Source organism: Palaemon carinicauda, chromosome 34, assembly GCF_036898095.1.
Source record: "Palaemon carinicauda isolate YSFRI2023 chromosome 34, ASM3689809v2, whole genome shotgun sequence".
Taxonomy (NCBI): domain Eukaryota; kingdom Metazoa; phylum Arthropoda; class Malacostraca; order Decapoda; family Palaemonidae; genus Palaemon; species Palaemon carinicauda.
This window is the reverse complement of record NC_090758.1, coordinates 71,595,128-71,610,078: the sequence shown is the minus strand read 5'-3', so window position 1 is coordinate 71,610,078 and position 14,951 is coordinate 71,595,128. Positions and strand designations below refer to the sequence as shown.

Sequence of the window (14,951 nt, the reverse complement as noted above, 5' to 3'; positions counted from 1 at the left end):
ATTCCATACTCCTCCTTCTTCTCCTTCTCCTCACTTCCATTCTCCTTCTCTTTCTGATTATGATGATGTAGAAGCTCTTTTTCATGCCTTTTGATTTTCTTTTTCTTCTTCTCCTTCTTCTCCTCCTTCACACTTTCCTTCTCTTGCTTCTCCATTCCCTCCTCCTCCTTCTTCTCCTTCTCCTCCCTTCCATTCTCCTTCTCTTTCTGATCATGTAGATGTAGAAGCTCTTTTGCAAGCCTTTCGATTTTCTTTTTCTTCTTTTCTATTTTCTTTTTCTTCTTCTTCTTCTTCTCCTCATTTTCACTTTCCTTCTTCTGCTTCTATATTCCATCCCCTTCCTTCTTCTCCTTCTCCTCCCTTCCATTTTCCTTCTCATTCTGATTATGATGATGTAGAAGCTCTTTTTCAAACCTTTCGATTTTTATTTTCTTCTCCTCCTTCTTCTCCTCCTTCAAACTTTCCTTCTCTTGCTTCTCCAATCTATCCTTCTCCTTCTTCTCCTTCTCCTCCCTTCCATTCTCCTTCTCTTTCTGATTATGATGATGTAGAAGCTCTTTTTCAAGCCTTTTGATTTTCTTTTTCTTCTCATTCTTCTTCTCCTCCTTTTCACTTTCCTTCTCTTGCTTCTCCAATCTATCCTCCTCATTCTTCTCCTTCTCCTCCCTTACATTCTCCTTTTCTTTCTGATTATGATGATGTAGAAGCTCTTTTTCAAGCCTTTCGATTTTCTTTTTCTTTTTCTTCCTCATTCCCTCCTTTTCACTTTCCTTCTCCTGCTTCTCCATTCCATCCTTCTCCTTCTTCTCCTTCTCCTCCCTTCCATTCTCCTTCTCTTTCTGATTATGATGATGTAGAAGCTCTTTTTCAAGCCTTTCGATTTCCTTTTTTTCTTCTTCTTCTCCTCCTTTTCACTTTCCTTCTCCTGCTTCTCCATTCCATCCTCCTCCTTCTTCTCCTTCTCCTCCCTTCCATTCTCCTTCTCTTTCTGATTATGATGATGTAGAAGCTCTTTTTCAAGCCTTTCGATTTTCTTTTTTTTTCTTCTTCTTCTTCTTCTCCTCCTTTCCACTTTCCTTCTCCTGCTTTGCCATTCCCTCCTCCTCCTTTTTTTCCTTCTCCTCCCTTCCTTTCTAATTTTTCTGATTATGATGATATAGAAGCTCTTTTTCAAGCCTTTCGATTTTCTTTTTTTCTTCTTCTTCTCCTCCTTTTCACTTTCCTTCTCCTGCTTCTCCATTCCATCCTCCTCCTTGTTCTCCTTCTCTTTCCTTCCATTCTCCTTCTCTTTCTGATTATGATGATGTAGAAGCTCTTTTTCAAGCCTTTCGATTTTCTTTTTTTTTTCTTCTTCTTCTCCTCTTTTTCACTTTCCTTCTCCTGCTTTGCCATTCCCTCCTCCTCCTTTTTCTCCTTCTCCTCCCTTCCATTCTAATTTTTCTGATTATGATGCTGTAGAAGCTTCTTTTTAAGTCTTTCGATTTTCTTTTTCTTCTTCCTCTTCTTTTCTTCCTTTTCACTTTCCTTCTCCTGCTTCTCCATTCCATCTCGTTCCTCCTTCTCCTTCTCCTCCCTTCCATTCTCCTTCTCTTTCTGATTATGATGATGTAGAAGCTCTTTTTCAAGCCTTTCGATTTTCTTTTTTTTCTTCTTCTTCTTCTCCTCCTTTTCACTTTCCTTCTCCTGCTTGGCCATTCCCTTCTCCTCCTTTTTCTCCTTCTCCTCCCCTCCATTCTCCTTCTCTTTCAGATTATGATGATGTAGAAGCTCTTTTTCAAGCCTTTCGATTTTCTTTTTTTCTTCTTCTCCTCCTTTTCACTTTCCTTCTCCTGCTTCTCCATTCCATCCTCCTCCTTGTTCTCCTTCTCTTTCCTTCCATTCTCCTTCTCTTTCTGATTATGATGATGTAGAAGCTCTTTTTCAAGCCTCTCGATTTTCTTTTTTTTTTCTTCTTCTTCTCCTCTTTTTCACTTTCCTTCTCCTGCTTTGCCATTCCCTCCTCCTCCTTTTTCTCCTTCTCCTCCCTTCCATTCTAATTTTTCTGATTATGATGATGTAGAAGCTCCTTTTTAAGTCTTTCGATTTTCTTTTTCTTCTTCCTCTTCTTTTCTTCCTTTTCACTTTCCTTCTCCTGCTTCTCCATTCCATCCCCTTCCTCCTTCTCCTTCTCCTCCCTTCCATTCTCCTTCTCTTTCTGATTATGATGATGCAGAAGCTCTTTTTCAAGCCTTTCGATTTTTTTTTATTCTTCATCTTCTTCTCCTCCTTTTCACTTTCCTTCTCCTGCTTCTATATTCCATCCCCTTCCTTCTTCTCCTTCTCCTCCCTTCCATTCTCCTTCTCTTTCTGATCATGATGATGTAGAAGCTCTTTTTCAAGCTTTTCGATTTTCTTTTTCTTCTTCTTCTTCTTCTCCTCCTTTTCACTTTCCTTCTTCTGCTTCTATATTCCATCCCCTTCCTTCTTCTCCTTCTCCTCCCTTCCATTCTCCTTCTCTTTCTGATTATGATGATGCAGAAGCTCTTTTTCAAGCCTTTCGATTTTTTTTTATTCTTCATCTTCTTCTCCTCCTTTTCACTTTCCTTCTCCTGCTTCTATATTCCATCCCCTTCCTTCTTCTCCTTCTCCTCCCTTCCATTCTCCTTCTCATGCTGATTATGATGATGTAGAAGCTCTTTTTCAAACCTTTCGATTTTCATTTTCTTCTTCTCCTTCTCCTCCTTCACACTTTCCTTCTCTTGCTTCTTCAATCTATCCTCCTCCTTCTTCTCCTTCTCCTCCCTTCCATTCTCCTTTTCTTTCTGATTATGATGACGTAGAAGCTCTTTTTCAAGCCTTTCGATTTTCTTTTTCTTCTCATTCTTCTTCTCCTCTTTTTCACTTTCCTTCTCCTGCTTCTCCATTCCTTCCTCCTCCTTCTTCTCCTTCTCCTCCCTTCCATTCTCCTTCTCTTTCTGATTATGATGATGTAGAAGCTCTTTTTCAAGCCTTTCGATTTTCTTTTTCTTCTTCTTCTTCTTTCCCTCCTTTTCACTTTCCTTCTCCTGCTTTGCCATTCCCTCTTACTCCTTTTTCTCCTTCTCCTCCCTTCCATTCTAATTTTTCTGATAATGATGATGTAGTAGCTCCTTTTTAAGTCTTTCGATTTTCTTTTTCTTCTTCCTCTTCTTTTCCTCCTTTTCACTTTCCTTCTCCTGCTTCTCCATTCCATCCTCCTCCTCCTTCTCCTTCTCCTCCCTTCCATTCTCCTTCTCTTTCTGATTTTGATGATGTAGAAGCTCTTTTGCAAGCCTTTCGATTTTCTTTTTCTTCTTCTTCTTCTCCTCCTTTACACTTTCCTTCTCCTGCTTCTCCATTCCATCCTCCTCCTTCTTCTCCTTCTCTTCCCTTCCATTCTCCTTCTCTTTCTGATTATGATGAAGTAGAGGCTCTTTTTCAAGCCTTTCGATTTTTATCTTCTTATTCTTCTTCTCCTCCTTCACACTTTCCTTCTCTTGCTTCTCCATTCCATCCTCCTCCTTCTTCTCCTTCACCTCCCTTCCATTCTCCTTCTCTTTCTGATTATGATGATATAGAAGCTCTTTTTCAAGCCTTTCAATTTTCTTTTTCTTCTTCTTCTTCTTCTCCTCCTTTTCACTTTCCTTCTCCTGCTTCTATATTCCATCCCCTTTCTTCTTCTCCTTCTCCTCCCTTCCATTCTCCTTCTCTTTCTGATTATGATGATGTAGAAGCTCTTTTTCAAGCCTTTCAATTTTCATTTTCTTCTTCTCCTTCTTCTCCTCCTTCACACTTTCCTTCTCTTGCATCTCCATTCCATACTCCTCCTCCTTCTCCTTCTCCTCACTTCCATTCTCCTTCTCTTTCTGATTATGATGATGTAGAAGCTCTTTTTCATGCCTTTCGATTTTCTTTTTCATCTTCTTCTTCTTCTCCTCCTTTTCACCTTCCTTCTCCTGCTTCTCCAATCCATCCTCCTCCTTCTTCTCCTTCTCCTCCCTTCCATTCTCCTTCTCATGCTGATTATGATGATGTAGAAGCTCTTTTTCAAGCCTTTCGATTTTCATGATCTTCTTCTCCTTCTTCTCCTCCTTCACACTTTCCTTCTCTTGCTTCTCCATTCCATCCTCCTCCTTCTTCTTCTTCTCCTCCCTTCCATTTTCCTTCTCATTCTGATTATGATGATGTAGAAGCTCTTTTTCGAACCTTTCGATTTTCATTTTCTTCTCCTCCTTCTTTTCCTCCTTCAAACTTTCCTTCTCTTGCTTCTCCAATCTATCCTTCTCCTTCTTCTCCTTCTCCTCCCTTCCATTCTCCTTTTCTTTCTGATTATGATGATGTAGAAGCTCTTTTTCAAGCCTTTCGATTTTCTTTTTCTTCTCATTCTTCTTCTCCTCCTTTTCACTTTCCTTCTCCTGCATCTCCATTCCTTCTCCTCCTTCTTCTCCTTCTCCTTCCTTCCATTCTCCTTCTCTTTCTGATTATGATGATGTAGAAGCTCTTTTTCAAGCCTTTCGATTTTCTTTTTCTTCTTCTTCTTCTTTCCCTCCATTTCACTTTCTTTCTCCTGCTTCTCCATTCTATCCTTCTCCTTCTTCTCCTTCTCCTCCCTTCCATTCTCCTTCTCTTTCTGATTATGATGATGTAGAAGCTCTTTTTCAAGCCTTTCGATTTTCTTTATCTTCTTCATCTTCTTCTCCTCCTTTTCACTTTCCTTCTCCTGCTTCTATATTCCATCCCCTTCCTTCTTCTCCTTCTCCTCCCTTCCATTCTCCTTCTCTTTCTGATAATGATGATGTAGAAGCTCTTTTTCAAGCCTTTCGATTTTCTTTTTCTTCTTTTCTATTTTCTTTTTCTTCTTCTCCTTCTCCTCCTTTTCACTTTCCTTCTTCTGCTTCTATATTCCATCCCCTTCCTTCTTCTCCTTCTCCTCCCTTCCATTCTCCTTCTCTTTCTGATTATGATGATGTAGAAGCTCTTTTTCAAACCTTTCGATTTTCATTTTCTTCTCCTCCTTCTTTTCCTCCTTCACACTTTCCTTCTCTTGCTTCTCCAATCTATCCTTCTCCTTCTTCTCCTTCTCCTTCCTTCCATTCTCCTTCTCTTTCTGATTATGATGATGTAGTAGCTCTTTTTCAAGCCTTTCGATTTTCTTTTTCTTCTTCTTCTTCTTCCCCTCCTTTTCACTTTCTTTCTCCTGCTTCTCCATTCTATCCTTCTCCTTCTTCTCCTTCTCCTCCCTTCCATTCTCCTTCTCTTTCTGATTATGATGATGTAGAAGCTCTTTTTCAAACCTTTCGATTTTCATTTTCTTCTCCTCCTTCTTTTCCTCCTTCACACTTTCCTTCTCTTGCTTCTCCAATCTATCCTTCTCCTTCTTCTCCTTCTCCTTCCTTCCATTCTCCTTCTCTTTCTGATTATGATGATGTAGTAGCTCTTTTTCAAGCCTTTCGATTTTCTTTTTCTTCTTCTTCTTCTTCCCCTCCTTTTCACTTTCCTTCTCCTGCTTCTCCATTCCATCCTCCTCCTTCTTCTCCTTCTCCTCCCTTCCCTTCTCCTTCTCTTTCTGATTATGATGATGTAGAAGCTCTTTTTCAAACCTTTCGATTTTCATTTTCTTCTCCTCCTTCTTTTCCTCCTTCACACTTTCCTTCTCTTGCTTCTCCAATCTATCCTTCTCCTTCTTCTCCTTCTCCTTCCTTCCATTCTCCTTCTCTTTCTGATTATGATGATGTAGTAGCTCTTTTTCAAGCCTTTCGATTTTCTTTTTCTTCTTCTTCTTCTTTCCCTCCATTTCACTTTCTTTCTCCTGCTTCTCCATTCTATCCTTCTCCTTCTTCTCCTTCTCCTCCCTTCCATTCTCCTTCTCTTTCTGATTATGATGATGTAGAAGCTCTTTTTCAAGCCTTTCGATTTTCTTTATCTTCTTCATCTTCTTCTCCTCCTTTTCACTTTCCTTCTCCTGCTTCTATATTCCATCCCCTTCCTTCTTCTCCTTCTCCTCCCTTCCATTCTCCTTCTCTTTCTGATAATGATGATGTAGAAGCTCTTTTTCAAGCCTTTCGATTTTCTTTTTCTTCTTTTCTATTTTCTTTTTCTTCTTCTCCTTCTCCTCCTTTTCACTTTCCTTCTTCTGCTTCTATATTCCATCCCCTTCCTTCTTCTCCTTCTCCTCCCTTCCCTTCTCCTTCTCTTTCTGATTATGATGATGTAGAAGCTCTTTTTCAAACCTTTCGATTTTCATTTTCTTCTCCTCCTTCTTTTCCTCCTTCACACTTTCCTTCTCTTGCTTCTCCAATCTATCCTTCTCCTTCTTCTCCTTCTCCTTCCTTCCATTCTCCTTCTCTTTCTGATTATGATGATGTAGTAGCTCTTTTTCAAGCCTTTCGATTTTCTTTTTCTTCTTCTTCTTCTTTCCCTCCATTTCACTTTCTTTCTCCTGCTTCTCCATTCTATCCTTCTCCTTCTTCTCCTTCTCCTCCCTTCCATTCTCCTTCTCTTTCTGATTATGATGATGTAGAAGCTCTTTTTCAAGCCTTTCGATTTTCTTTATCTTCTTCATCTTCTTCTCCTCCTTTTCACTTTCCTTCTCCTGCTTCTATATTCCATCCCCTTCCTTCTTCTCCTTCTCCTCCCTTCCATTCTCCTTCTCTTTCTGATAATGATGATGTAGAAGCTCTTTTTCAAGCCTTTCGATTTTCTTTTTCTTCTTTTCTATTTTCTTTTTCTTCTTCTCCTTCTCCTCCTTTTCACTTTCCTTCTTCTGCTTCTATATTCCATCCCCTTCCTTCTTCTCCTTCTCCTCCCTTCCCTTCTCCTTCTCTTTCTGATTATGATGATGTAGAAGCTCTTTTTCAAGCCTTTCGATTTTCTTTTTCTTCTTCTTCTTCTTCTTCTCCTCCTTTTCACTTTCCTTCTCCTGCTTTGCCATTCCCTCTTCCTCCTTTTTCTCCTTCTCCTCCCTTCCATTCTAATTTTTCTGATTATGATGAGGTAGAAGCTCCTTTTTAAGAATTTCGATTTTCTTTTTCTTCTTCCTCTTCTTTTCCTCCTTTTCACTTTCCTTCTCTTGCTTCTCCATTCCATCCTCCTCCTTCTTCTCCTTCTCCTCCCTTCCATTCTCTTTCTCTTTCTGATGATGATGATGTAGAAGCTCTTTTTCAAGCCTTTCGATTTTTATCTTCTTATTCTTCTTCTCCTCCTTCACACTTTCCTTCTCTTGCTTCTCCATTCCATACTCCTCCTTCTTCTCCTTCTCCTCCCTTCCATTCTCCTTCTCTTTCTGATTATGATGATGTAGAAGCTCTTTTTCAAGCCTTTCGATTTTCATTTTCTTCTCCCTATTCTCCTCCTTCACACTTTCCTTCTCTTGCTTCTCCATTCCATCCTCCTCATTTTTCTCCTTCTCCTCCCTTCCATTCTCCTTTTCTTTCTGATTATGATGATGTAGAAGCTCTTTTTCAAGCCTTTCGATTTTCTTTTTCTTCTTCTTCTTCTTCTCCTCCTTCAAACTTTCCTTCTCTTGCTTCTCCAATCTATCCTCCTCCTTCTTTTCCTTCTCCTCCCTTCCATTCTCCTTTTCTTTCTGATTATGATGATGTAGAAGCTCTTTTTCAAGCCTTTCGATTTTCTTTTTCTTCTCATTCTTCTTCTCCTCCTTTTCACTTTCCTCCTCCGGCTTCTCCATTCCATCCACCTATTTCTTCTCCTTCTCCTCCCTTCCATTCTCCTTCTCTTTCTGATTATGATGATGTAGAAGCTCTTTTTCAAACCTTTCGATTTTCATTTTCTTCTTCTCCTTCTTCTCCTCCTTCAAACTTTCCTTCTCTTGCTTCTCCAATCTATCCTCCTCCTTCTTTTCCTTCTCCTCCCTTCCATTCTCCTTTTCTTTCTGATTATGATGATGTAGAAGCTCTTTTTCAAGCCTTTCGATTTTCTTTTTCTTCTCATTCTTCTTCTCCTCCTTTTCACTTTCCTCCTCCGGCTTCTCCATTCCATCCACCTATTTCTTCTCCTTCTCCTCCCTTCCATTCTCCTTCTCTTTCTGATTATGATGATGTAGAAGCTCTTTTTCAAGCCTGTCGATTTTCTTTTTCTTCTTCCTCTTCTTTTCCTCCTTTTCACTTTCCTTCGCTTGCTTCTGTATTCCATCCTCCTCCTTCTTCTCCTTCTCCTCCCTTCCATTCTCCTTCTCTTTCTGATTTTGATGATGTAGAGGCTCTTTTTCAAGCCTTTCGATTTTTATCTTCTTATTCTTCTTCTCCTCCTTCACACTTTCCTTCTCTTGCTTCTCATTTCCATACTCCTCCTTCTTCTCCTTCTCCTCCCTTCCATTCTCCTTCTCTTTTTTATTATGATGATGTAGAAGCTCTTTTTCAAGCCTTTCGATTTTCATTTTCTTCTTCTCCTTATTCTCCTCCTTCACACTTTCCTTCTCTTGCTTCTCCAATCTATCCTCCTCCTTCTTCTCCTTCTCCTCCCTTCCATTCTCCTTCTCTTTCTGATTATGATGATGTAGAGGCTCTTTTTCAAGCCTTTCGATTTTTATCTTCTTATTCTTCTTCTCCTCCTTCACACTTTCCTTCTCTTGCTTCTCCATTCCATCCTCCTCATTCTTTTCCTTCTCCTCCCTTCCATTCTCCTTCTCTTTCTGATTATGATGATGTAGAAGCTCTTTTTCAAGCCTTTCGATTTTCTTTTTCTTCTTCATCTTCTTCTCCTCCTTTTCACTTTCCTTCTCCTGCTTCTATATTCCATCCCCTTCCTTCTTCTCCTTCTCCTCCCATCCATTCTCCTTCTCTTTCTGATCATGATGATGTAGAAGCTCTTTTTCAAGCCTTTCGATTTTCTTTTTCTTCTTCTTCTTCTTCTCCTCCTTTTCACTTTCTTTCTGCTGCTTCTATATTCCATCCCCTTCCTTCTTCTCCTTCTCCTCCCTTCCATTCTCCTTCTCATTCTGATTATGATGATGTAGAAGCTCTTTTTCAAACCTTTCGATTTTCTTTTTCTTCTTCTCCTTCTTCTCCTCCTTCACACTTTCCTTCTCTTGCTTCTCCAATCTATCCTCCTCCTTCTTCTCCTTCTCCTCCCTTCCATTCTCCTTTTCTTTCTGATTATGATGATGTAGAAGCTCTTTTTCAAGCCTTTCTATTTTCTTTTTTTTCTCATTCTTCTTCTCCTCCTTTTCACTTTCCTTCTCCTGCTTCTCCATTCCATCCTCCTCCTTCTTCTCCTTCTCCTCCCTTCCATTCTCCTTCTCTTTCTGATTATGATGATGTAGAAGCTCTTTTTCAAGCCTTTCGATTTTCTTTTATTCTTCTTCTTCTCCTCCTTTTCACTTTCCTTCTCCTGCTTCTCCATTCCATCCATCTCCTTCTTCTCCTTCTCCTCCCTTCCATTCTCCTTCTCTTTCTGATTATGATGATGTAGAAGCTCTTTTTCAAGCCTTTCGATTTTCTTTTTTTCTTCTTCTTCTCCTCCTTTTCACTTTCCTTCTCCTGCTTCTCCATTCCATCCTCCTCTTTCTTCTCCTTCTCCTCCCTTCCATTCTCCTTCTCTTTCTGATTATGATGATGTAGAAGCTCTTTTTCAAGCCTTCCGATTTTCTTTTTTTCTTCTTTTTCTCCTCCTTTTCACTTTCCTTCTCGTGCTTCTCCATTCCATCCTCCTCCTTCTTCTCCTTCTCCTCCCTTCCATTCTCCTTCTCTTTCTGATTATGATGATGTAGAAGCTCTTTTTCAAGCCTTTCGATTTTCTTTTTTTCTTCTTCTTCTCCTCCTTTTCACTTTCCTTCTCCTGCTTCTCCATTCCATCCTCCTCCTTCTTCTCCTTCTCCTCCCTTCCATTCTCCTTCTCTTTCTGATTATGATGATGTAGAAGCTCTTTTTCAAGCCTTTCGATTTTCTTTTTTTCTTCTTCTTCTCCTCCTTTTCACTTTCCTTCTCCTGCTTCTCCATTCCATCCTCCTCCTTCTTCTCCTTCTCCTCCCTTCCATTCTCCTTCTCTTTCTGATTATGATGATGTAGAAGCTCTTTTCCAAGCCTTTCGATTTTCTTTTTCTTCTTCTTCTTCTTCCCCTCCTTTTCACTTTCCTTCTCCTGCTTCTCCATTCCATCCTCCTTCTTCTTCTCCTTCTCCTCCTTTCCATTCTCCTTCTCTTTCTGATTATGATGATGTAGAAGCTCTTTTTCAAGCCTTCCGATTTTCTTTTTCTTCTTCATCTTCTTCTCCTCCTTTTCACTTTCCTTCTCGTGCTTCTCCATTCCATCCTCCTCCTTCTTCTCCTTCTCCTCCCTTCCATTCTCCTTCTCTTTCTGATTATGATGATGTAGAGGCTCTTTTTCAAGCCTTCCGATTTTCTTTTTTTCTTCTTCTTCTCCTCCTTTTCACTTTCCTTCTCCTGCTTCTCCATTCCATCCTCCTCCTTCTTCTCCTTCTCCTCCCTTCCATTCTCCTTCTCTTTCTGATTATGATGATGTAGAAGCTCTTTTTCAAGCCTTTCGATTTTCTTTTTTTCTTCTTCTTCTCCTCCTTTTCACTTTCCTTCTCCTGCTTCTCCATTCCATCCTCCTCTTTCTTCTCCTTCTCCTCCTTTCCATTCTCCTTCTCTTTCTGATTATGATGATGTAGAAGCTCTTTTTCAAGCCTTCCGATTTTCTTTTTCTTCTTCATCTTCTTCTCCTCCTTTTCACTTTCCTTCTCGTGCTTCTCCATTCCATCCTCCTCCTTCTTCTCCTTCTCCTCCCTTCCATTCTAATTTTTCTGATTATGATGATGTAGAAGCTTCTTTTTAAGTCTTTCGATTTTCTTTTTCTTCTTCCTCTTCTTTTCCTCCTTTTCACTTTCCTTCTCCTGCTTCTCCATTCCATCCCCTTCCTCCTTCTCCTTCTCCTCCCTTCCATTCTCCTTCTCTTTCTGATTATGATGATGTAGAAGCTCTTTTTAAAGCCTTCCGATTTTCTTTTTCTTCTTCATCTTCTTCTCCTCCTTTTCACTTTCCTTCTCCTGCTTCTCCATTCCATCCTCCTCCTTTTTCTCCTTCTCCTCCCTTCCATTCTAATTTTTCTGATTATGATGATGTAGAAGCTCCTTTTTAAGTCTTTCGATTTTCTTTTTCTTCTTCCTCTTCTTTTCCTCCTTTTCAATTCCCTTCTCCTGCTTCTCCATTCCATCCTCCTCCTTCTTCTCCTTCACCTCCCTTCCATTCTCTTTCTCTTTCTGATTATGATGATGTAGAAGCTCTTTTTCAAGCCTTTCGATTTTCTTTTTCTTCTTCTTCTTCTTCTCCTCCTTTTCACTTTCCTTCTCCTGCTTCTCCATTCCATCCTCCTCCTTCTTTTCCTTCTCCTCCCTTCCATTCTCCTTCTCTTTCTGATTATGATGATGTAGAGGCTCTTTTTCAAGCCTTTCGATTTTCTTTTTCTTCTTATTCTTCTTCTCCTCCTTTTCACTTTCCTTCTCCTGGTTCTCCATTCCATCCTCTTCCTTCTTCTCCTTCTCCCTTCCATTCTCCTTCTCTTTCTGATTATGATGATGTAGAGGCTCTTTTTAATGCCTTTCGATTTTCTTTTTCTTCTTCTTCTTCTTCTCCTCCTTTTCACTTTCCTTTTCCTGCTTCTCCAATCCATCCTCCTCCCTCTTCTCCTTCTCCTCCCTTCCATTCTCCTTCTCTTTCTGATTATGATGATGTAGAAGCTCTTTTTCAAGCCTTTCGATTTTCTTTTTCTTCTTCTTCTTCTTTTTCTTCTCCTCCTTTTCACTTTCCTTCTCCTGCTTCTCCAATCCATCCTCCTCCTTCTTCTCCTTCTCCTCCCTTCCATTCTCCTTCTCTTTCTGATTATGATGACTTAGAAGCTCTTTTTCAAGCCTTTCGATTTTCTTTTTCTTCTTCTTCTTCTTCTCCTCCTTTTCACTTTCCTTCTCCTGCTTCTCCATTCCATCCTCCTCCTTCTTCTCCTTCTCCTCCCTTCCATTCTCCTTCTCTTTCTGATTATGATGATGTAGAAGCTCTTTTTCAAGCCTTTCGATTATCTTTTTCTTCTTCTTCTTCTTTTCCTCCTTTTCACTTTTCTTCTCCTGCTTCTCCATTCCATCCTCCTCCTTGTTCTCCTTCTCCTTCCTTCCATTCTCCTTCTCTTTCTGATTTTGATGATGTAGAAGCTCTTTTTCGAGCCTTTCGATTTTCTTTTTTTTCTTCTTCTTCTTCTCCTCTTTTTCACTTTCCTTCTCCTGCTTTGCCATTCCCTCCTCCTCCTTTTTCTCCTTCTCCTCCCTTCCATTCTAATTTTTCTGATTATGATGATGTAGAAGCTTCTTTTTAAGTCTTTAGATTTTCTTTTTCTTCTTCCTCTTCTTTTCTTCCTTTTCACTTTCCTTCTCCTGCTTCTCCATTCCATCCCCTTCCTCCTTCTCCTTCTCCTCCCTTCCATTCTCCTTCTCTTTCTGATTATGATGATGTAGAAGCTCTTTTTCAAGCCTTTCGATTTTCTTTTTTTTCTTCTTCTTCTTCTCCTCCTTTTCTCTTTCCTTCTCCTGCTTTGCCATTCCCTCCTCCTCCTTTTTCTCCTTCTCCTCCCTTCCATTCTAATTTTTCTGATTATGATGATGTAGAAGCTCCTTTTTAAGTCTTTCGATTTTCTTTTTCTTCTTCCTCTTCTTTTCCTCCTTTTCACTTTCCTTCTCTTGCTTCTGTATTCCATCCTCCTCCTTCTTCTCCTTCTCCTCCCTTCCATTCTCCTACTCTTTCTGATTATGATGATGTAGAATCTCTTTTTCAAGCCTTTCGATTTTCTTTTTCTTCTTCTTCTTCTTCTCCTCCTTTTCACTTTCCTTCTCCTGCTTCTCCATTCCATCCTCCTCCTTCTTCTACTTCTCCTCCCTTCCATTCTCCTTCTCTTTCTGATTATGATGATGTAGAAGCTCTTTTTCAAGCCTTTCGATTTTCTTTTTCTTCTTATTCTCCTTCTCCTCCTTCACACTTTCCTTCTCTTGCTTCTCCATTCCATACTCCTCATTCTTCTCCTTCTCCTCCCTTCCATTCTCCTTCTCTTTCTGATTATGATGATGTAGAAGCTCTTTTTCATGCCTTTCGATTTTCTTTTTCTTCTTCTTCTTCTTCTCCTCCTTTTCACTTTCCTTCTCCTGCTTCTATATTCCATCCCCTTCCTTCTTCTCCTTCTCCTCCCTTCCATTCTCCTTCTCATTCTGATTATGATGATGTAGAAGCTCTTTTTCATACCTTTCGATTTTCATTTTCTTCTTCTCCTTCTTCTCCTCCTTCACACTTTCCTTCTCTTGCTTCTCCATTCCATACTCCTCCTTCGTCCCCTTCTCCTCCCTTCCATTCTCCTACTCTTTCTGATTATGATGATGTAGAAGCTCTTTTTCAAGCCTTTCGATTTTCTTTTTCTTCTTCTTCTTCTTCTCCTCCTTTTCACTTTCTTTCTTCTGCTTCTATATTCCATCCCCTTCCTTCTTCTCCTTCTCCTCCCTTCCATTCTCCTTCTCATTCTGATTATGATGATGTAGAAGCTCTTTTTCATACCTTTCGATTCTCATTTTCTTCTTCTCCTTCTTCTCCTCCTTCAAACTTTCCTTCTCTTGCTTCTCCAATCTATCCTCCTCCTTCTTCTCCTTCTCCTCCCTTCCATTCTCCTTTTCTTTCTGATTATGATGATGTAGAAGCTCTTTTTCAAGCCTTTCGATTTTCTTTTTCTTCTCATTCTTCTTCTCCTCCTTTTCACTTTCCTTCTCCTGCTTCTCCATTCCATCCTCCTCCTTCTTCTCCTTCTCCTCCCTTCCATTCTCCTTCTCTTTCTGATTATGATGATGTAGAAGCTGTTTTTCAAGCCTTTCGATTTTCTTTTTCTTCTTCTTCTTCTTCTCCTCCTTTTCACTTTCCTTCTCCTGCTTCTCCATTCCATCCATCTCCTTCTTCTCCTTCTCCTCCCTTCCATTCTCCTTCTCTTTCTGATTATGATGATGTAGAAGCTCTTTTTCAAGCCTTTCGATTTTCTTTTTTTCTTCTTCTTCTCCTCCTTTTCACTTTCCTTCTCCTGCTTCTCCATTCCATCCTCCTCTTTCTTCTCCTTCTCCTCCCTTCCATTCTTCTTCTCTTTCTGATTATGATGATGTAGAAGCTCTTTTCCAAGCCTTTCGATTTTCTTTTTCTTCTTCTTCTTCTTCTCCTCCTTTTCACTTTCCTTCTCCTGCTTCTCCATTCCATCCTCCTCCTTCTTCTCCTTCTCCTCCCTTCCATTCTCCTTCTCTTTCTGATTATGATGATATAGAAGCTCTTTTTCAAGCCTTCCGATTTTCTTTTTCTTCTTCTTCTTCTTTTCCTCCTTTTCACTTTCCTTCTCCTGCTTCTCCATTCCATCCATCTCCTTCTTCTCCTTCTCCTCCCTTCCATTCTCCTTCTCTTTCTGATTATGATGATGTAGAAGCTCTTTTTCAAGCCTTTCGATTTTCTTTTTTTTCTTCTTCTTCTTCTCCTCCTTTTCACTTTCCTTCTCCTGCTTTGCCATTCCCTCCTCCTCCTTTTTCTCCTTCTCCTCCCTTCCATTCTAATTTTTCTGATTATGATGATGTAGAAGCTCCTTTTTAAGTCTTTCGATTTTCTTTTTCTTCTTCCTCTTCTTTTCCTCCTTTTCACTTCCCTTCTCCTGCTTCTCCATTCCATCCTCCTCCTTCTTCTCCTTCACCTCCCTTCCATTCTCTTTTTCTTTCTGATTATGATGATGTAGAAGCTCTTTTTCAAGCGTTTCGATTTTCTTTTTCTTCTTCTTCTTCTTCTCCTCCTTTTCACTTTCCTTCTCCTGCTTCTCCATTCCATCCTCCTCCTTCTTCTCCTTCTCCTCCCTTCCATTATCCTTCTCTTTCTGATTAAGATGATGTAGAGGCTCTTTTTCAAGCCTTTTGATTTTCTTTTTCTTCTTATTCTTCTTCTCCTCCTT

At 39.9% G+C, this 14,951-nt stretch overlaps 1 protein-coding gene across 1 annotated transcript in view; it reads right to left on the bottom strand.

Annotated features, from left to right (window-relative positions):
* Nucleotides 1–3,653: 3,653 nt before the first annotated feature.
* Nucleotides 3,654–14,951, bottom strand: part of LOC137627024 (myb-like protein X) — a 40,112-nt gene continuing 28,814 nt past the window's right edge. Inside the window, exon 4 of the mRNA XM_068358006.1 lies at nt 3,654–3,863. Within this exon, the coding sequence (XP_068214107.1) occupies nt 3,654–3,863 (210 nt within the window). The remainder of the gene's footprint in view (nt 3,864–14,951) is intronic.